The 23,066-nt window shown below is 37.1% G+C and overlaps 1 protein-coding gene across 3 annotated transcripts in view; it reads right to left on the reverse strand.

Moving 5' to 3' along the window:
• Nucleotides 1-23,066, reverse strand: part of kiaa0586 (KIAA0586 ortholog) — a 124,064-nt gene that overhangs the window by 56,577 nt on the left and 44,421 nt on the right. For 2 of the 3 annotated variants that reach the window (XM_084096719.1, XM_084096717.1), the window contains 7 exons: nucleotides 20,390-20,594; nucleotides 18,826-18,936; nucleotides 16,561-16,784; nucleotides 6,891-6,963; nucleotides 5,601-5,858; nucleotides 3,527-3,695; nucleotides 3,161-3,334 (listed from right to left, as the gene is read on the reverse strand). In XM_084096719.1, coding sequence (XP_083952845.1) covers nucleotides 3,161-3,334; nucleotides 3,527-3,695; nucleotides 5,601-5,858; nucleotides 6,891-6,963; nucleotides 16,561-16,784; nucleotides 18,826-18,936; nucleotides 20,390-20,594 — 1,214 coding nt within the window. The remainder of the gene's footprint in view (nucleotides 1-3,160; nucleotides 3,335-3,526; nucleotides 3,696-5,600; nucleotides 5,859-6,890; nucleotides 6,964-16,560; nucleotides 16,785-18,825; nucleotides 18,937-20,389; nucleotides 20,595-23,066) is intronic. The other variant, XM_084096718.1, reaches the window with a different exon arrangement.

A 23,066-nucleotide genomic window follows, 5' to 3' on the forward strand; every position in this document is an offset into this window, starting at 1 on the left:
GCTTTGTGGTGGGACCGATGGAAATGGTGTAAAAAAAAAAAAAAAAAATATATATATATATAAGTTAAAAAAAAGTATTAAATTAAATTAAATTAAATTAAAAAGATTTGACCAGCATGGATTTCATGGCTGGATTATGCTAATTAATGCTGGTTTGATATAGGTCTAGGTAGGTCATCATACATTATATTTACCGGCTGGGGAAGCAGTAACTAAGTAAGTCTTGCTAGTGAGCAGCTATGCTGGTCTGGGATGTAACTGTAAAAAAAAAGAACCCATAAAGCTAAGTTTAATGGTTTAATTTTAGCATTGTTTTAGCAACTTTTGCATTGTTGCTGGAGTTTTTCCTCACAAAGAAATTTCAATAATTAATTTCACAGTAAAAGGAACTTCAATATGACTATGAAGAGAGTTGAGTATCTATGATGGCGATTAGGGCCACTGCATTGCAGATGTGATTAGAGAGTCTTTTGTTCACTTCAGCGTAGCTCCGTTCAGAGGTCAGTCTAGCATACGGGCAACAGCCCACAAAATGCAGTTTCAAACATTACTAGGCCATTTTCCACTAGTTCATTTCATTCTCAATACCCTGGGCCACAATTCGGGAAACATTGAACTACTGTACACAGCTTTAGCAGTGCAAAGGTGCTTCGTCAGTGCCATTCTTTTCATGCAATACTTTTAATTACCTCTTCAGTCTATTGCAGAAAATAACGATGGCAATTCAGCTGTTACCAAACTAATGGAACGTTTCGGCGCCAGGAGGTCATAATCCTCAAAAGGAAGGAGGTAGGGGATAAAAAAAAACTAATCAACTCATAATATGAACGCTTTCAAAATGTTTTCAATTGGCTATTTGCAATTACTGCCCTAAAAAGTCCCCTCGTAAAGCACGACGGTGTTTTCATACATATGGCTGTTTGGGCTAACAAACAGAATTACCTCCAACCGCACAAGGTCGGACCTGAGACGGCGCTTGCAGTGATTGGAAGCGGGAAAATGAGAGCGTAATAGAAAGGCATTAATGTCCCTGACAGTGAAGTGATTAAACGAGAGCGGCATAGGAAGGCTTTTTAACGAGTGGAGAGGCAGTCGTAATTAAGAGCTAAACCCACACCGCTGAAATGTCGTCTAATTAAGTCCATTCTTTAATGCTGCCGTGTGCTCAGAGCCAGCCGGAGGAGAGGCGCTTTATGACTGCAGCATGTGGAGGCTGTCGCATCTTTGTTTCAGAATGGTCAGAGGTTTAAAGGACACAGAACAGCCTAAACTGCCTCATTGATCCTTTATGTGTTTATGTTTTAAAACATAGTTTTCTGATGCGAAATATGCCGCAAATCACTTCCAAATTAAATTATAATCCCGACAAAAACAAATCTGCAGTTATCCAAGTTGTCATAATGGACATCAAGACCGAGTTGGGTTGGAGTAAAGTTTGCCAAGTCAGATTTAGCTGATTCCAAATGAACAAGTAAAGGTAAAAAGGGGTTCAGGGTTCATACAGATTTTTACGAATAAATTCACATGATTTTTCAATGACTTTTGAGGCAAATATTCATCACCTAATGTTCCATGAAACGTCCATGTATACATGTAACATAAGAACAAAAATCCATGTTTAAATCTGCCACAACATATCTAAACTAAATCTTAATGACAAGCTACGTGGTTTAAAATACAAAATAAGCAAAAACTGCAACTGCAGGGTTCCAGACTGCGACCATTTTTTGAGAATGTGCGAGTTACAATTTTATGTGGTCGCATTTGTGCGAGTGCATGGTCATGTAGGCTACAACTCAGTTAAATTCACACATGAATTTTCCTGCATTGAACTTGTTTTAGCGCCCGCCAAAATGAATTTTTGTCCCGCCAAAGTCTTATTTGATCGGTGAGTAATGTAGATGAACTGCTGCGCTTGTGACAGGGCGCATGTTTAACTGAAAGAACGAGCAGAGAGAGAGAGCCCCGGTCGCACGCGCGCACTCTCTCTCTTCCCAGCCAGGCGAAAGTGTAAACAAGACTTCACCCTCTCTAAACTAAGCGCTGTCTTGCTCTCTCTCCCTCGCACATATTAATCAAAATAAATCAACACGGTGGTAAAAGGTCGGAAGACCAAAGTTTCATGTGGAGCATTCGGAGATTTTTTTTTCCTGAATTACCGCTGCTGGGTGTGAATTGTGCTAAATAAGTTACCTTATCTTCTCTGAAAAGCGTTCTGGACATTCAGCTGACATAAAACAACACTTTAATTAAACGAAAAAAACTATCCAGTGATGAAATGTTTTCTGTGTTGACACAAATCTTGGATGTCCATGTACTAACTGCGGGGATAATCACACAACGCGCATGACACGTCCAATTCGCGAACTAATGACTCCTTTGAACCGATTAATTTTAATGAATGGTTAAAACAACTGATCTTTCAAACAGTGAACTCAGGAGACGTCTGAATCGGTGTATAACTAATCAGTAACACTTTACAATAAGTTTCTATTTATTACATAAATTACATAAAAAGTACAGTTTGCTTACTCAAGCTTAAGCTTTAAAATAAATAAAATCCCGTTTTTCTGAAAAGCATATGACTACATTTTTCCACACAGTGCTATCAAGAATCGATAAGAGAATCGTTAAAGAATCGTATCGATAATCAGAATCGTCAGTGGCATTATTATTGATAAAATCTTATCAATTCCCATCCCTATGTGAAGACAGTAAAATTATAATCAAACTTTAAAGAACATACATGTTTTTTAATAGTTTTTTTGAGAGTTAAAAGATTAAAACATTTTGCTAACATGAGGTCTTGTGTCACTGTCAGTCTTTTTACATCAGTGCAAAACTAGGGTATGCAGATTATGACCACCCTTCATCAGCATGTACTGATTAATCCCATGGCATAAACCAAATCATATGCTGGTGCGACCAACTGAGAAAGTTGGTAGCACCAGTGCAACCAGTGGAAAAGAACTGTGCCAGACTTTAACCCACACACAAAATATAACGTCACGTGACGTGAAGGATTGCCCGAATGTTACAGATATTTGTGACACAAATTTCCATGACTTTTCCAAAACTTTGTGTTTATTGTAATGGCCTGGAAATTTTCAGGTTTTTCATGACCGTACAATCCCTGTTAGTTGTGGTAATGGTGGCTTACCTAAAGGTATAGCCATGGGAATGAGGTAACCTCGCACTGGAGAACCAGGCTGCTGCTGTTGGGCAGGATCACTGGGGCTGAACAGGAAATGGGGCTCAGAGACTGAAGGCTGCAGGGCAAGAACCCCATCTACAAACTGGCTAGTTTGGGTTTTAGATGACTTCATCTTCACCCCTATATGAGTGAATGAAAAGAGAGGGACAAGAATCCATAGAGTTAAATGGAAGACAGAAAAGGCAAAATTAGGGGTGGGCAATATGGCAAAAATATATCGTCTTTTTGGTTTTAAAGACTATTTCACAAGTAACAAAGAGAACCGTAGAAAGACCATCAATCATCACTTCTAACTGAAGGGCTGAAACACACCTTTGACGGTCTCTACTACTTTAGGTCGCTGAGGTTTGGATTTCGGTGTGGGGGAGTTGAATCGAAGGTAAGGGCTTTTTTTGAGTGTGCGTCGATGACCATCATAAAGAGCTTTTCCATACAGTCTGGCCAGATACTCTTCATCATCCTGAGATTTAAGCACAACCGACTGAGCATAAAAAAAACAAAAAAAAAACACTCAATTAACAAACTGTGTATCAAGATTTAAAATAACAAACATGTATTTTATATTATGATGCACTCATAGTGTATGTATGGTAAATGGCACATTATACAAATATACACTCGTAAACATAATAAACTATACTAATCATATTGATAGTAAACATGGCAAATAATATTAACCTATCCATACAATTATGGTAAATTACTACAATACTGCATTTTTATAATTATAATTTATTTGATTAAAAAAAAAAAATAGTAAAAACAACAACAACATAATATTGTGAAATAGTGTATAGATGAAATAGAATAGTGTAAAGCTGAATTCATTCCTTCAGAAATCATTCTAATATGTTGATTTGCTGCTGAAGAAACATTTATTATTAATATCAGTTGATAGAAGTTGTTCTGCTTCATATTTTTGTGGAAACCGTGATACATTTTTTTTTCAGGAACAGAAAGTTCAAAAGAACAGCATTTATTTGCGTGTTTAAAAAGTAGAAAGTTATAGCTTTGCTTATGTAAAGTGAGGCATAGCCGTAAGGATTTCATTTAGTTTAATCTAACACGCATGGCAACCCCCGATTGTCGCCAGCAAAATAACTCTCAACCTCTTGTAACTGTGTGCTCTGTTGTCTGGATTGACTGCACCTTTAACGATAGCAGCAATTAAATGCCTGGATGGCCTCCACACATAGTAACCTTCAGATAACCACTGAATGTGTTGCTAGGTTAAGAATCATCCACACAGACACCGAGCAACGTGGACAGCCATTAACAGGACCAGGCTTGTGCCAAACACAGATAAGGCAAGCCTGCCTCTCGTCTTCTCACTCTTTATTTTTAGCAAATTAGTGTCGGGGCAACATATGGGTGCTCAAAGCGGCTCATTTAGAGAAAATGCCACTGAGACACAGAAGTACTGAGCTACAGTGTTTACATCCAGATGGGCCATTTTGGGAGTGTTGTGAGCTTGTCAGGTCACGGTGATAAGTAAACAACACGTACAGGATTAAACACTGCTAACAAACAGGTTAGGAGATCCTACAATTCATTATCAGTTTTAATATAACAGACAGATGATTTGGACCACAGACAAATAGCCAATTATAAAGCTCTCATGTTATATAATGTTAGTCATTATCTACTGCCTAGTGCCTACAGTACATACAGTATGAAGATTCCTAACCTAAATGAAAGCGCTTACAGTAAATCAGGGGTTTTCAAACTATTTGATGCCAAGGACCCCAAAATATGATGATTCTTTTACGAGGGATCCCCTTCACATATACTGTATATTAGTAAATATATGCATTAAGGATTTAAATACACAAGTTAATAAGCACAAGTATCTTTTAGAATAAGGTTTAATATCTAGGCTGGGTTGGCTAATATTGTATTTCTAATAACTATTTTTGTGAAACCTGAAGAAAAACATTTTCAATTTAATTCATAATTGTTTGCATAATAAATATTTATCCCAAGCAGTTTGACAGTTAACATCAACAGTCATCACATAAAATCTCTTTTTTCCCTCTCAAATTTTCCACCGAACATTTTTAAAGATGCTTTGTCAAGTAAAAAGAAGTTTAACTTTTAAAAACGCATATCGAAACCCTGTCTTCAGTTTCACTCATCAGTGCTGCAGTCGGATACCACTGTGCAGCATCTACCATTTTTAAAGCAAAAAAACTTTCTGTTTGAATGGCCTTAAAGAATTATTTAGCAGCCTACTATCTAGAATAGTCAGAATTATGCTGTCTAGGCAGGCATCTCATTGCTATTGAAACAGCTTTAATATTTCATTATCAGAGGAGTTTGGTTGTTCTGTCCATTGTGTGAACACATTTTGAACGGCATTAGATAACACTGATATAATCCTGCTCACCGTCTCTTGCTTCCATTCAGGTCTGGTTCTAACAGACAGAGCGGGTTGTTTGCTGTGTGCCAGTGTGCTTTCTGCTTGTGTTCTCACTAAGCCTCTCAGAGAGGTTTTCTTCTCTGCCGCAGAGGTTTCACCTCCCCCTCTTCCTCTTCCTCTTCCTCCACGTCCACTCCTGCTCCTCTGGTCCTGCTGCACCACTTTAGCGACTGCAGCATCACTCCTCTCCACACTCCTTTCAGAGTTCTCCCTCGCCAGATCATCCTGACAGGAGGAACACAAGACAAAGGGAAGGAGAACGAGACAGAAGACCTTGAAGTCAGAAACACTTGAATGTGTGTGTTCAATAAATAGTGTACGGAAAGTAATATAAACTTATTTTAAAAAAATGCTAAAAAAAAAAAATGTATGTGCTAGATGTTACTTATGTATGGAAGCTTGTTTCCACCATCGAATAAAATAATAAATAAAGGTAATTGTGACCTTTTTATCTCACAATTCAGACTTTTTTTTCTCGCAATTGCAAGTTTACATCTCACAATTCAGGCTTTTTTCTCACAATTGCGAGTTTTTATCTCACAATTCAGACTTTTTTCTCCCAATTGCGAAATTATATCTCCCAATTTAAAATCAGCTTTACAGCGATAAATGGGAAAATAATGATTCAATGATGCAACAGAATTCAATTCTGCTCTAAAGCAGCTCTAAAAAGACAATAATAAACAGTCATTATACAATTGAAATCAGTTCACTGTTGATTCAGTTTGGTTCAATAACTGTGTAAAGTTAATCAATTATGGAATAAGTTCAATTAATCTATGAAGTAGCTTTGGAGAAAACAGTGATGTCATCATCCTGCTCAGTTCAGTTCTCATCCAATAGTGTCAGTGGAGTCAAGTCAATAATATTGCAGAATATTAAGTGTCCTCAACTAAGCAAGCCAAAAGGTGATAGTGGCAAGGAACCAAAAACTCCAAACTTGTGTGAACAAAATCAAATTGCTTGTGAGATAAAAAGTCGTAATTACATTTTTATGCTATGGAGGAAACAAGCTTCTGAGTTTTTTTCAGTCGTTTTATTGTCCGCCAGGTAAATAATCATAAACGTGATCAGTTGGAAAAGTAATAGCAGATCTCTGCTCAATGCCAAGCAAAAGCAAAAAGCACTAATGATTATTCAAATATTTTCCCTTTTAAAACAGTATTTCAGAGAACAAAGAACAGTGACAGATTGTGCAGAAACAACAGATTGCATTTGAAGGTAGAAAAAGAGAGTAAATCTCTCAGTTCAGCTCACCTGAATCTCCTTGCTGAGTGTATTGATCCAGGCATCAACTGTCTTCTTTATCCTCAGCTCTTCATGGACATCTCTACAGGACAAGACACATGACAGGTCGTCAACATCTTCAAAGACAAAAACTATTCATCTAGAAACTCGAGCCACAGAGCTACTTTTCTTGACGGTAAAGCTTGTTGTGTTGCTCTAGGCACGTTTAGTCATTCTAGTGCTTTGTACGGTAGAGGTTCAAGGTTACTTTTCAGCTACTTTTAGAGATGAATTTTCCACGAGCTGTGAATTTAATTTAATAATGGGAAGGGAGTGGACAAACACAAATCTCTAATCATAAGTGAACTTGCTAAATAAAGCTAAATTAATAGAATTTATTTAGATTGATGGTGTGGAGTGGCGATTTGTAAGATTTCTTTTATAGGCCTAATTTTATTCAGCAAGGATGCATTAAATAAAAAAAAAGTGACAGTTAACAATTTCTAATTTGTTTTAATTAAATGCTGTTCTTTTGAACTTTCTGTAAAAAAAAAAACATTTTCCACAAAAAAATTAACTGCTTTTATGGTTTCAAATGTACTAAACATCTTATTTATCCAAACAATACATCTGATTTCCATTTAAATCATGTGATTTAAATTACTGTGAATGTATTTGGAAAAAAAAATAGTAGTCATTTTATTCGTTGTGTGTTCCAAAAAGCATTTATTAAAAAAAGGCTGCAAGAAATCTATATCAGTTTATCACTGGATTCAGTTTAGTTCTTTCAGAGATGCATTTACTTCAAAACGTGGAAGTGAATGAATCCAATTTTCAACGGTAAGATGAATTTCTACATATTCTGAATTAACTAAATGGATTGGAAACCAGCACTGCCATGCAGCGAATGGAATTTTGCCATAAACGGACAAAAACACAGTTCTTCTGTGAGTTGTTTTATTTTCACGTCCTGAGTGTCTGAGATCCCCAATCCCAATGAGGGATGACATCTGCAGGCAGAGCAAATCTAAATGTGGCACACTGCGTTTAAAGACGCAACAGTCTTCCAGCGTTTCTCCGCTGAACACATTATGCTAATGCCCTGCTGTCTCTTGGACTGTTAGCCCATCTCTGAAACACTTATTGCACTGTATAAATCACAGAGATGAGGAGACGAGTGACAATCCCAGCATGCCATCCAAACTGCTGCTCTGAACCACCAACAGCCCATGTATCTAATTCTTGCTTCCTTTTTCCTCTTTTCATCTCTGCATTTCTGCTCAGATGGATTGAAAAGTAAGTGCGTGTTTGTGTGGGTTTGTGTAAGGACACACTAGACTCGAGTTTATGCTACAGTACGTCAAAAAACACTGCAAATCCATTGAAGGGATGTCATGTGGACCTTAAGGAGTTTTTTGAAGTCACTCATGCGACCAAAAGATGAGAAAACTAGGGATGTGCACCACTATATATTTTTAAAATTGTCTGTCTTAAAGCTGAATTTATTTTTAACTTGTAACAGTATCTTAGAAATATAACACTCATGGAGTGGTGCTCAAAAACAGTGTGAGATGCGATGCAACAATCAAGGACCTTCATCTAAATGTGTCTGGCTATAACAACAATACTTTAAAGGGGAAGAACTTAGAGGCAATGTTTCAGAGAGGATTTTGTCAAGCAGCTGAAGCACATCACATGGTCAGTACGATAATTAGATAGTGGTTCGATGGATCACAAAACTCACGGTTCTGATCATATTGCAGTTTTTGAGTCACGGATCGGATCATTTTTTGGATCAGCAAGAAACAATTTGTGTGTGTGCGGGGGTGTCAGTAAAAAATAAGAACATAAAGTATGCACTAATTACAAGCATAGATAAATACAATGTAACAAAGTTACAAATAAAATAAGGTCTAATGTAATAATTAAGGTTTGTCTTCAATCTAGGCTTTAATCTCTTTTTTTCTTTTTACTTTTTTTATTAACATTAAAGGGTTAGTTCACCCAAAAATGAAAATTATCCCATAATTGACTCACCCTCAAGCCATCCTATGTGTATATGACTTTCTACTTTCAGCCAAACACAGTTGGAGTTATATTAAAAAATATCCTGGCTCTTCCAAGCTTTATAATGGGAGTGAATAGAAACTGAGATTTTGAACCCCAAAAAAGTGCATCCATAAAAGTAATCCATACGCCTCCAGGGGGTTAATAAAGGCTTTCTGAAGTGAAGCGATGTGTTTATATAAGAAAAATATACATCATTATAACTTTATAAACTGTAACCACTAGCTTCCGGATAACGGCCGTCCGCACGTTCACGAGAGAGTCGAGTTTTGCCGTATGACGTAGGATGTAGTAATTTTATAAATTTATATAGGCTAGTAATTTTCATTTATTGGTGAACTAACCCATTGTGAACGCATGCAAATGCATGGATCCAATATAATGATATGCATGCCCTTTCTTTCTCAACTGTTTACATTCACTTAAGGCAAAATTATTCTGTTTATGAAAATACTTGCCGAGACTGGTATTTTGACATAATTTTGTGAGTATGTGTCTGTTCAAGCGCAAGGAGATGCAAAAGAGGAGGATTCAATTCAGTGTACTGAACAGCGAGTAATGAATTGAGTTCTCTAAATTAATAAAAATAGTGAAATGCAAACTCAAAATATTAGGCAAAACTGCAATAATTATTTAGGTTAAATATACAAATACACTTTATGTATTTAATATCACTTTATTAATCAATGTCTTTGCTGCTGACCTTCAATGATCCAATTCAACCATACTAATAAGCAAAAACAACTTCAGCAATAAAACCAAAAAATGAAATACAAATCTGATGTTTAACTGAAGTAAGAGTGTTGAACTTTCTTTTCCTGCGTCCTATTCGTCTGTAATCCAGAATGGCAGCGCCCTCTCCTGTACAGGTGTGAATTTGCATTTCCTTCAGCCTGAGGCTTATTCGTTTCACTTTTGGTGTAAAAGGGCCTTTACATTTGCCAAAAATATAACTTTTTTTTTTTTGTTAACTTTCCATAAAACAAAAAAGTTAAAAGTAACTTTCCCCAACACTGCATACTGGTAAGACAAATATACATAATAATAATAATAATAATAATAATAATAATAATAATAATAATAATAATAATAATAATATCTTGTAAATATTTATTTTTATAAAAATAATGGTAACACTTTAGTTCAGGGTCCAATTCTCACTATTAACTTGTTGCTTATTAGCATGCATATTACTAGGATATTGGCTGTTTATTAGTACTTATAAAGCACATATTAAAGCCTTATTCTGCATTGGCCATATTCTACATCCCTTAATCCCATCTTACTAATAATTAATAAGCAGTAATTAGGAGTTTATTGAGGGACAAGCCGTGGTTAATAATTAGATAGTAGTAATAATTAAGAATTGGACCCTAATCTAAAGTGTGACCAAAATAATATTAATAATATCTGATAATTTAGTCAACTTCACTAATTAACTAGTCGGTTATTGGATGATCCATCCCTACCACTGATCAATGAGAAATTCAAACTGACATTGCTTTTTTCCACACCATCAAAACCTATCGAATGTCAAATGCACGTCAAGTGCGATCAGGAAGAAAGTTTGGATTTTGAAATTGCACAAACAATGCAACATAAAACGGAAGCCTCCCAATGCAGCCAGAGCCAAGAGTCTGGTAGAGATGATGATTGGAAAGAAAATGTTTCAGTGGCCGAGCAGTACAGATTCAGCCTTGCTACAACAGCTGGCCATGAAAAAAAAAGAAAAAAAAAAAAACCCAAAGAGAATGAAGCTCTACTGATCCTTACCCAACATCCAATGGACCCTGTCCACAAACACACACACAAAGAGTTAGCCATAGAAAAACAGAGGGCACAAGGACTCACTGATCCACGGACACACACAGCTGCCCGCAAAATCTCACAAGCCGCTTTCGACACAAACAGGCTCTGAGATGAAGGCCCTGGCTGGCCATTAAAGCCTTGTCAAAGTGTGCCTGCCGAGCGTCTGCCGCGTGATGGATTCGCCTAATCAGATGATGCTTGAAGACACTTGTGATTCCAAATGGAGCACAATTGATTCGAGCGGCGAGAATGACCTTCAATTAACCTCTTTAGACGACCCAGCATTTTCTTCACCATTCTTCAACTGAGCCCCTTTAAACTCCTTATTATCCAGTAAATTTGGGCTTCTCGGGAGGGGAGAAAGTGGAAAATGAGCCATAAAAACTATTTAGCACCTCGTTTTATTCACATTCCCTCCACAAAAATGGAGAAATTCATGACAGATCTGGAGAGAACGAAATGAAAGCATGCAAAAACCTTGGGTGCCAGAAAAAGATAAAAGCTTCAATTACTGCTGATCGGCAAAAATCAGAATAAGAATTATGAGTGTATTGAGAGTTTAAGTATGCTTTAGCAACAAAATCATGCTCCAAAAATATTACTGAGTGAAATATTTCCCAATTTTTTTTTTTTGCGGCAAATATTAGAACACACATTATCTTGTTTACAAATCAAACTTAACCAGTTCTATGCTAAGAAGTAAGCTGTTAGCTTGATAGGCGAAGCCTCATTGAAAACCCAAAGAAAGGGAAATATTTCATTTGACCATATTTAGCTTAGTATTATAATTTGATGGGTGACTGGTAATTAAATATGCAAAAAGACACCATGATGCACCAAGACACGAAATATGAATATGTAATTTCATGGTTAAGAATATAGAATAAATAAAACTATAAGGCAATTTTCCAATTAAGCACCAAATAGAATACCTACTGTATAAAAAAAGTTGTTTGAATATTTATGTGATCAAAAGTGACAGTAAAGACGTTTATATTAATGTTAAAACATTTTCTATTTCAAATAAAAGGTAGGTTTTTTTCTACTCAAACAATTCTGGAAAAGATTTACCACAGTTTCCACAATTGTTTTTAACATTGATAATAATATGAAATATTTATTGAGCATCAAATCAGCAAATTAGAATGATTTCTGAAGGATCATGTGACACTGAAGACTAGAGTACCGATGCTGACAATTCAGCTTTTCCATCACAGGAATAAATTATATTTTAAAATATATTCTAATAAAAAACAAACAGAAAAAAAAACAGTTATTTTAAATTGTAATAATATTTCACAATATTACTGTGCCTTGACAAGCATAAAAGTCTTCTTTCAAAAATCTCAGAGACTGAGACTTACTATTGAACGGTAATGTATAGTAGGTTTGCACATTTGATGATGCGCATCGTAAAATGATAAATAACGTATTGCTAAAGTACAGTAAGATCAAAAGCAAGTAAAATAGAAGAAAAATTATTTCAAAGTTGGGAAATAGTCTACAGAATATCAGGAGTATAACAGTCTAAAAATCAAGACTGCACCAAATGAGACTTTAGCAAGCATTCAACCCAAGCACTTGGTCCCTGATGAACGATAAAAGCACATAATCTCTGAGGTTAATAACGGATGTAATTCTCAGGGTAATTACCAGAATCATCAAGCGCTCTTTGAGGAGCAGTTGACACAACTACCAATTACGTAACTCGATAATAAGACAGTCTTTTCCTCCGAAAGTTATGATGTAAGCCGACGGGAAACTTGAATATAATACAGGTCGAACGCCGAGCCTCAGCTACTGACTAACGGAGCCATACCGATTATGAGTGTAGACGGCAGGAAACATCAAGAAAGTCAGTTTGAAGCAACGAGAGGAGTGATAAATCTCAATACTGACTCCGAAACCCAAAGTCTCCGCCACCTGTTGAATTATGCAACACCCTTCATGAGATTTTCAGCACATGGGATAATTACAATTACAAAGTCATTGAAACTCAGACTGAGAAAATATTGCCTTTACCCAAGTGTGGGCTGTAACTTTTTCGGTGTGGGGGGGGGGGGGGGGGGGGGGGGGGGGGGCATAATGAAGGAGAATAAAAAAAGATCTGAAAGTTTCACGTTCGCAAATGCCCTCATTAATATTTCACCGCGATGGATGGCGGAAATAAAATCGAACTTCAGACTCGTTTTGCAGTGTCACTTCCTCAAATGAATGAATCCATCAAGCCCTGCGCATAAAGCACGACGTGAAGCGCTCTCTCGCTGCGGCGCGGTTGGCGTGGGCTAAACCGGTGAACGGGGGAGAGCAGAACAGCATCTGGCACCTCAATCCCTGTGACCTTTCAGAAGAGGAAAAGATCAAAGCCATTAGAGCAGGGAGAGGAAGACGCATCAATCAGCGCGTTTGTGTTTGCATGCACACGCAAGTATTAGGAGCGGGGCTGATTGCAGCTGCCATTTTGGAGACAATTAACATAGAGGCTGACATTTTGTTTGAAGAGTCTGGATACTGAGACGGGTTTGAGAGGTGTCGGAGAGGGACCGTCGAGCCAAGAAAAGCAGACCTTACTGTTGTTGGGCTGTGGTGAAGCTTTCAGCTTAAAACAAAAGCACAATGACGTCAAAACAGTCACAAAAACATTCATGTTAATTCAGAACACACTGGACATTGTTATGTATTTGATATATTTAAAACATTCATTTAGATAGATTGAGATATGATACTGTAGATATGTCAAACGATATTTATCAGTCATATCATATGGTATCAATATATTGGAAATATTTCAGCTAAAAACTATGCTCACTTTTCAGATTAAAATATGTGGTAACTCTCCTCTCTCAGCACCAAAATATAATAACAATAAAATATCAACACCAACACCAATCATTGCTATTATTATTAGCAAATTAGAAATCCACAAATTTCTGAAAGTAATAATATGGATTATATTATATTATATTATTTTATATCATTAATAGCACTGATTGTTGTTGTTGCTATTTATGATAATGATGACAATAATAACAATATTGATAAGAAGAGTAATCAATAACAACAACAACAACAACAACAACAACAACAATCAAATATTAGCAAATGTTGCAGAAATTAGAAAAATCTTCTACTCATTATTAGCAAATGAGACATGCAAAAAATGCTGAAATTAATAATAATAATTATCATTATTGTTATTATTATAATAACCTATTTAAAATGAATTTAATGTTTTAAGCCAGCTTAAATGTTGCTGTCTCTGGGCACAAATGCAACTTCTCAGTCCAACTGATATGATGATAATATAATGTGCAATGAAATTAGACTAAAAATGAGAAAAAGATAGCGTTTTCACTAGTTGCCTCAGACTTTTCCTTTTTTTTTACTCCACTGTGAATCAGTCAAACGCTAATAACAATATTTTAAAATATTTGGGCATCAAAAACGGTTCCCTGTGATCTTTCCAGCACTGACGTTGCACTGAGCCAGAGGAAAGCGAGAACACTGCTGTTCTTTCTGCTTTCACAGCCTCCGCATCATATAACAGACAGCAGTCCTGGGGCGGCCTTCTCCATTTCAGATTCTAAACTGCTGCTTTAGCACTCTGCCGCTGCCACGTCTCTATCTCTCCGTATCTCTGGAAATGTGCATGATGTAGGCAGCGACTATGGCTCGGGGTGTATCACAAGCCATTAGCTGCTCTGTGCCTGGGGTAATGTCACATTGAGAGCAGGCAGAATGGTAAGATTGAGTCTGACCTCCTGCTATAGAGCGTTAATACTATCCAAGAGACGTGGTAAAGCAGACTCCACCCCAGCAAAAACATCCCTCTAACCGCTTCCCCTGGCTCTGAGCGTTATGCGTTTTAAAAGCTGCAAACAAAAGTGAACTCATAATTCACAGTGACATAACCTCCTGGTGGTGAGTCTCTATCGACGACACCATGCTGTGACCGGGGTTCAGGTCTGACTCCACTGGCCTAAATATGAAAGCATTACACTTAAATGTTGTTTTTTTCTGTGAGACACGAAAGTAGACATTATTTACATCTACACGCAGCTTTTTCCATACAACGACAAAAAGATTCCATTAAAGTACAATAAAAGTAGTCCATATGACTCTTTCTTTATGTGTAATATATTCAAAGTCTTCTGAAGACACAATGCTATCTGGAACTGGAAATGGGGAAAATATCATGCTTTTACTGGCTTTTCCCTTTGTTTAAATAATAATAATGATGACAATAATAATAAATTATTACAATCATTGAGAGATATGCAAGCTAAAATTTGTCCATTTTTTCTAAAAAATTGAGACATTAATGACTGATATTACAAATATAATGGCCAATTACTATACTCACTTTCCAATTAACAGAAGTGTCCAAAATATCAGACTCTCTTTAGTTAAATAAATAATTTATTTTAAGTTTATTTTATGTAAATTGAATTATATAAAAAATGTTATTTTTAAACTAATTTAACTAACTAATTTAAAATTAGTTTTTAATGCTATATTTTCTAAATTAATAACAATACTACTACTACTACTACTACTACTACTCATAATAATATTATTATTATTATTATTATAGGTTCCTTTCAGTAATTTTTGGATGTCTCATTCACTAATGATAATCACAGTAACCACTATTGTTGTTTAATAATTATTATCAAAAAATACATTGTTATTATATAAATATATTTAAAAAACTATAAAAATGTAACATGAAAAAAATACAAAGTTCTTAATTTTTTTTAAAGCTTTTTTAGCCATGAATTGTTGCTCCGTGAAAGATTTGCGTAAATATATATAAATTTATAAAAAATCTACTTTTGTTTTTCTTTTCCACAAATAATAATAAATAAAAAAATAAAAATAATAATAATAATATTAATAATAATAAATATATAATAACAGCAGCATATGGTTTGGACATGACAGTGAATAAATATGAACAATTACCATTATTAGTTGAACTACTCCATTAATTGTATTTGTGACTAAGACTAAGATCGCACATTCCTATTCATCACTAAAACATAAGAAGGAGAAAAAAAAGGTGGCTGATGGAAAGATGTTTTTGAATTGTGAACCAAGTGCCTAAAGATTAATACAGCTGCAAAAGCAATACTTGCAATGTTCTTTTTAGAATAGCGAGCAGTCAAATTTGATTAAAACCCCACACGGCTGAAAAAGTGCTTGCCTTTTTTGTTAAAAACGTTGATCTAATTTTCTGTGCCGGATTTAATGTGATGCCAGAGCTGTTAACCTCAGGTGGTCCCATGCCCTGCTCTCAGAGGTGAATATATTGAGATGAAGCTCGGCTTTGGCAGGATCTGGGTAGAGGCCTCCACTGACAGATGCCAATCACACTGATGGTTCCGTTTGCCTTAGCCCTTTTCTGCCTGGAGTGTGCTCTGAGGCCAGCTGTCAATCAAAATCTCATACCGGTTCACCGCCTCAGCACGGCCTAACTTTCACAAGCATGAAAACATGCAGAAGTTAACCAGCAGCACTCTCAGAGGCATGGGGAAATTTGCTCCTGTGCTACACTTTATGACTAGCAATTTCTTCTGGCAGATTTTTCCCCCCAATGTCAACACTGATACTCATGAGAAATCGTAAATAAAAGAAAAAAAGAAAAGAAAAGCCAACGCTTTACAAAGTAATGTGGCAGTACCATGGTTCAGTGATAGTCTCTGATTATTGTATTCTTACACCATGGTATTTAACTAAAACTGTTAGTGCACTTCAAAACTCAATGTAACAATACCATGGAAATATCATTATTGTCCTTTTTTTGTACAAGGACATATCATACCTGTTTTTCGACAGTGCCTCTAACTGCGTGTGAAGCACTTCTCCATCCTTGGCTCTCAAAATGGCTTCCAGGTTTTCCTCTAGAACCTTCCTGCTCTGCCTGACCTGCCTCAGGACCAGTCCTGCATCCTCAAACATGGATGTGGGCGGCCGGATGCTCTTCAGAATGCTGGGTCTGTTTAAAGGAGCATCCCTGACGGCAATCACATCAACCGGCTCTGGGGGCTGCGGGAGAGGAGGGAAGATTGAGAGATATTGGATGCATTTAAATGACTGTGTATATTTGGAGGGGGAAAACAAACTGTCTTTGTAAGAGTGCCGCTCCAGAGAATAAATATGATAAATATGTCTAATGGAATGCTGCTATGAGCCATTACGGGTGAGCGCTGCTGTTGTTGTTTTCTCAGAAGCATTTTCAGGACTCAACAATTAGGATTTGTTTTCTGCTGACAGACCAGTAGTTCAGATTTGTATTTGCTTTGCCAACATCTCGACAAGTCTCAATTCAGAAGAGATCTTATAACTAATAAATAGTTGTCTTGTGATATACATTATTATTATATAGAATAATTATTCATATAAATAATTATATTAGCCAATATATTTTTTAAAGATTTGTTTAAGGTTTTTCAAATAAGTATCTTATGCTCACCAAGGCTGCATTTATTTGATAACAAAAATAAACTGAAAAATTGTGAAATATTATTATCATTTAAAAAACATTTTCTATTTTAATACATTTTAAAATGTAATTTATTCCTGTGATGTCAAAGCTGAATTTCCAGCATCATTGCTCCAGCCACATGATCTTTCAGAAATCATTCTAATATGATGATTTGCTGCTCAAGAAACATTTATTATTATTATTATTATTATTATTATAAGTATCATCATCAATGCTGAAAACGGTTGTGCTCCTTAATATATTTGTGGAAACTGTGATACTTTTTTGATTAATAAAAGTTAAAAAGAACAGCATTTATTTGTTCATTATAAATGTGTTGACTGTCAATTTAATGCATTATAATTAAAAAAATAATTAATTCAAAAAAAAAGAGAAAAACCTACTGGCCAAACTAGATTTTCCACTAAAACATTAAGTTACAACCTATTTTAACTGATGCTTCTATCTCAAATCATTCTTGCAATTTCAACAAAACTCCATCTATAATATCCACAAAGGATAATGTTACCTTTGTGATGGACTAAATCAGCATAATTTGCAATAAAATGTCTACGTTTAAGTTTGTAAAGAATAAACGTACATATTCATGTAACAAATGTATGTAAGCAATAGGTAAAGTTACAGCACTGCCAACTACCCCTGATTTTTCTCATGTTACTGTCGAGGAATGATTATCATTGCTCATGAAGTATTAATGTCTCATACATATCAATATACATCAACTTAATTGCATGTTTTGATCCCGAAAATGGTGTGAAACGTGTGCTAAGAGTTCACGGTCAAATACAGGCAACTGCTGCACGAGCCTCGTGTAAATCTTGCCCTGAACCGCTGCGTCTTTCCCTGTAGTATACGTGTCACGTTCCTTCTCGGCAAGCACGAAAGTGGGCAGCCGAGGGTCCTTGGCTGTCTCTCCCTCTCATCCTCTCCTGAATATAAATCTGTCGGAGAGCTCCATAAATCCATTACATGGGCCGGCAGATGCTGCTCTGGCAGGCTCGCCTTGACGAGGGACTCTCTAACCTCAACCCTGTGCTCCTGTCAAACGTTCAACTACATCCGAGGCACTAGAATACTATTAATCAGGCGCTTCCATAGATTTTCTTACAGCAGTACTTTCTGTCCTCATAATATACTGGGTGATATTAAGCAAAAGGGGCATATGGGGCACATTCTCAAGACGTTTACGAGATGAACGGTCAATTATATGACAGAGTGAGTTTTGTTTGGTTAAATCATGCAGTGTGTAATTCACATAATTCAACATTTTGAACACATACGAATTGGATTTGAAATCGGTGGATGCAATTATTGACTCGGGGCAAAAGAAAGAGAAACAATCCTAACCTAAATTTGCTGCGGCTGCGTTTGGGAGGGGTGCCGCGCATTTATTCTGAAGCCCAGGTGTAAACGAGTGATAACACTGATTTATCGAAGCGGTCTCTGAATAACAGCGGGGCTGAAATTGCAAGGATACAAAAGTACAATTGTGCCGTTCTGTTGTTGTGGATAGAAACTGCACAGAGGAGAAGGGCTTGTAAACCTGGAACTGCGGAGGATGGGGTTGCCATGGGAACCTACCATGGAGACGGGGGTTGTGGAAGGAGGCGGGGCCGTGGCGGAGGGGGCGAGATGGCTGCTCCTGCTGATCTGGGTCGACTTGGCATTCTGCACAGGAAACGCATCAGCAGTCTGGAAGGACATGGATCGAGATGGAGAGACTTAGTAGCAAACTACAAAAATTAAGTTTGGACTACACATATAAGCAGCAGACACTGAATGATTAAATGCTACGTTTTAGCACCAGAGGCAAATTGTGATACCTATATAACACTTTTTTTTTTTTTTTTTTTTTTTTTTCACAAAAATTATAGGATATTGCTGGCAGGCACATAACAGAGTGCAATGTGAGTGACATTCCATTAAAACAGGCCAGACGGTGAGACTTGTGACTTGGCTGCCTCATTTTGAAAGAGAGAGGAAGAGAGAGAGAGACAGCGCCTCTCTGACAGCGGCCAAAGAGCATTCAAATCCTGCATCCTCAATTATATGCTAATGTGTCATTTGCTGTATGTTACATTATTCTGGGCTGATGGAATTTTTCAGCCGCAAAAGACGTGCCTGGAAACTCAATGGCTTATTGGGAGAGCGAGGGTGACAGTAATGGATGGAAACAGGCACTGGCACATTTGGTAAGAACGAAGAGGCGCTGTAATTTATTAGTGTGGGTGGCAAAGGGAAGAAACAATTGAAAAAATTGGTGTCTGGTCAGTGAGCCACGAATGTCTCGGATCCGTGTCTCGGCTTGATTTCATCAGTGGTCCCTCTACAATTAGATTAACTCGATCCGGAGCTCAACACTTGGACTGTCATTGGGCCTCTTTAAATGACCAGAAACCTGCTGATCAATGGCAAGAGTAGGACAGGGCGTATGCTTGTGTATTTATTGTCCAGTAGACAGTAGAAATTTGTCCACTGGTAGAGATTTTACTATACCATTTATAGCAGTAGATAGACTATATTTATACATATATCAGTGGAACTTAGAGAAAAATTACTATGAGTCGTGTTTTTTTATTTATTAATGTGAGGGGATGGATGGATGGATGGATGGACGGACGGACGGACAGATAGATAGATAGAGTCAAACCCACAAATTCTTCATACAGTGGACTACCAGTAAAATACTGCTAATGCTAATGCGACCTTTTTACAACACAGACTGAACAAAATTAAGCATTGCTTGGTAATTGGTTGACCTAAATTGGTATTATCTAATTGTGTACTTAGGTTGAATATCTGTCAGCTGTTAAATTTAATTCATTTGTGAGTCAGTCTAACAGAAGGAAACCATGGCCAAAACCATGTCTGAATAAATTTTGGTTTGACTGTAGATAGACAGACAGATGGACGGACGGAAAGACGAGGCTATTTTGTCTGCATGCTACAAAATCAACATGACAAAGGCAATTTTTTGCCATCGAGCTGTTTGAGAATACCAACAAATTAGTAGAAGACAGCAATTTCAAGTTTTAATTGGTTTGCCCAAGACTGATAATGCCACTGCAGAGATCCATTCTAGCAACTAAAGCAAAAGCAGGACTATCAGAGTGTGAAAGTTAGCATAGATTTCTGAAGCTCTCACCTGCAGTAGACTCCTCATCTCATTTTTAATCTGCCCCAGATCCTGCAGCATCTGATTGGCTCTTTGGACGGCCGAGCTGGACGACGCCACATGTGTATGTTCTCCTTGGTTCTCCTGTTCGTTCTGTGGATTCATGAAAGCTGGTTCTTCTGGTTGTGTACTTCTAGTAAGAGCAGCAGATGCTTTAGGTGGTGTCTGGCTTGTCCTGAGAAAAATAAATGCACCGAGGTGTTAAATTTCTTACATCAGGTGCAATCATGCAAGAAGCCAAATTATGTACCCTTTTCCAGTATGCTATCCTTGATCAAACTAGGAATGCTTTAAACCAAAATTTCAATTTGCTTGTCCGTTGTTAAAGCTGATAATAGAATTAAATTAAATTTCTATTTTTAATTTGAGAACTGACACAAGGTACGAAGCAAACACTGGGACACCAGGCGATGGCGATCTCATGGATATCTCAAAATTCAAAATTAGTATTATTCAATGTACTGAACTGTGAATTACCATATGGAGTTCAGCTGAAGGACACTGAGGTCATCCACCAGTGATGTTCACCTTATTCATCAGAGGATGAGCGCGCACCCTGAAACACTGCCGGAGGACGTCCGCTAATCCGCCCTATGCTCGCACTTCCCGCAGTCTGTCTGAACAGCTCAGCGTTTACACCACATTTCACACCAGCAATATAAGGCGTAAAACCCGAATCACCTCAGATTGAAGCTGAAATATGTATTTATACTGGCACATCTGCGCGCTGTAATGAAGGGGCCTGAGGGCCCTCAGCTGAAGGGGTTCATCGGGTTTCAGCCAAGGGCTTTTAGTCTGGACTGTGTTCACAGTCTTAGGTTGCCAGTCAATCTAACGTTACTGCGAAGGCCATTTCTCCAACACTACAGTACTTGTCTAATGTTGAGGCTATTAATCACCCGGAGACGGGATCAGTTTGCCAAGATCATGCTAACCAATTTGAAATAATACAAGACACTTTTCAGGCAGATCACACCTACTTTCCTTGACATACTGGAAGCAAAAGAGGTATGCATTTAAACAGGATGTTAAAGTCTGGTGAAGGTTTGCAAATCTTGTGGGGTGAATTTCACCAAAACATGCCAGTCATATTTCACCTCAAAATGTATGTATTTTATATAAATAAAACAACGCTTTTATATTTATGTCCAGAATTTTTGCATTGTGACATTATTTTTAGATTATTAAGTGCATGTTCTCCCAAATTCTCTATACAACAATATTGAATACATTTTATTTAATAATACAGTATTTAAATTATATATATATATATATATATATATATATATATATATATATATATAGCACTCTTTGCACACCATGTGCCCTAAGAATATAAATTAATTATTTTAATTTATGGGTGACGTCACCTGGACATGTCCTTCAAAATTGTTAAGAATCAGGCCATGAAATTCTTCCAATCTGAAAAGGCAGGATCAGTGTTGGTCTGAGAGATAAATGTCGTCATGTGGGTTAATATGGGTTTCGTGTTTCTCTGATTGCTTTTTCCCACAGGTTGGCTCTTATCTCCTTGGACAGGCTTTTTTTCTCTTTTTCGTTTTTTAAGGATCCGTGTTCTCTTTTAAAGTCCCGGAGAGAATGGAAACCTGTCATGTGAGAATGCACACCGAGGAAAATAAAGTGCTGAGCTTGATTACTTTATTTAGAGAGAGAAGCTGGTGGCACAACAAAGAGGAGAAGAAAATTCAAACAAAGAGGAAAGAAATACAAAGCGTGATAAAAATGAAAAGGGACGAGCAGGAAACTGGAACAAGCAAGAAAATGAAATGAGATACAGAGAGACAAAGAGATAGCGAGGGAGGGACAGAAACTGCTTCCCAGAGCTGCCTTCAAAACAAAGGTCAGAGCTGAAAGACAGACAGTGTCCAGTCTCAAGGGCCGGACACATGGTGTGCAAAGAGTGCCGTCCAACGCCAGCCTTTTCATACCATATTTCTGAGGCTTGCAGTACGAAACGGTTAATAAGCATCTACTCGCTTGCTTTCATCAACACTCCGACGCACACAGTAACGTGTCTATTTACTCCACTTCACACACAGAGAGCCATTCATTCTGCCTGAGCACAAAGAACAGAAGGCAGAAGAATCTCAGGCAATTATGCATCGCAGGCACTGAGAGCGTGTTAGAGAAAACTGCAGGAAAGCAAGTTTAATCTTGCCATGTGCAATATATACAGGACCCTGAGATGCTATCGACTTTTATTAATGGAATAATTTCCTTTATTCATAGATTTAAAGAGAATAAGAAACATTTGTGGTGCTTTTAACTTGCATAACGTGATGGATTTCAGACAGAAAATAAATAGCAGGAAATAATGTAGGGTGGTACATTATGTGTGCCATTATGAAAACATAATCAATAGGTGACACCTGTCATATCGTCAGGCGTAATAGTTACACATTTTGAATATTTCTCAACTTGAACATCGACTTTCTGTCAGCTGCAAGAGGAAAAGAGCGTTTTATCAACGTGTGCCACATTTTCGGTTTATCGTCTAGATAGACATCACCCAAGGTTTAACTTGATGAAACACCAAACCTCAAGCTTGGAGATTCACTCTTTCTGTGGACTTCTTTATCCAAAAGAACAAAGAACGAAAAAGAAGATGTGTTTTCCCCATCTGTCC

Source organism: Abramis brama, assembly GCF_963993115.1.
Source record: "Abramis brama genome assembly, chromosome: 21".
NCBI classification, from domain to species: Eukaryota; Metazoa; Chordata; class Actinopteri; order Cypriniformes; family Leuciscidae; genus Abramis; species Abramis brama.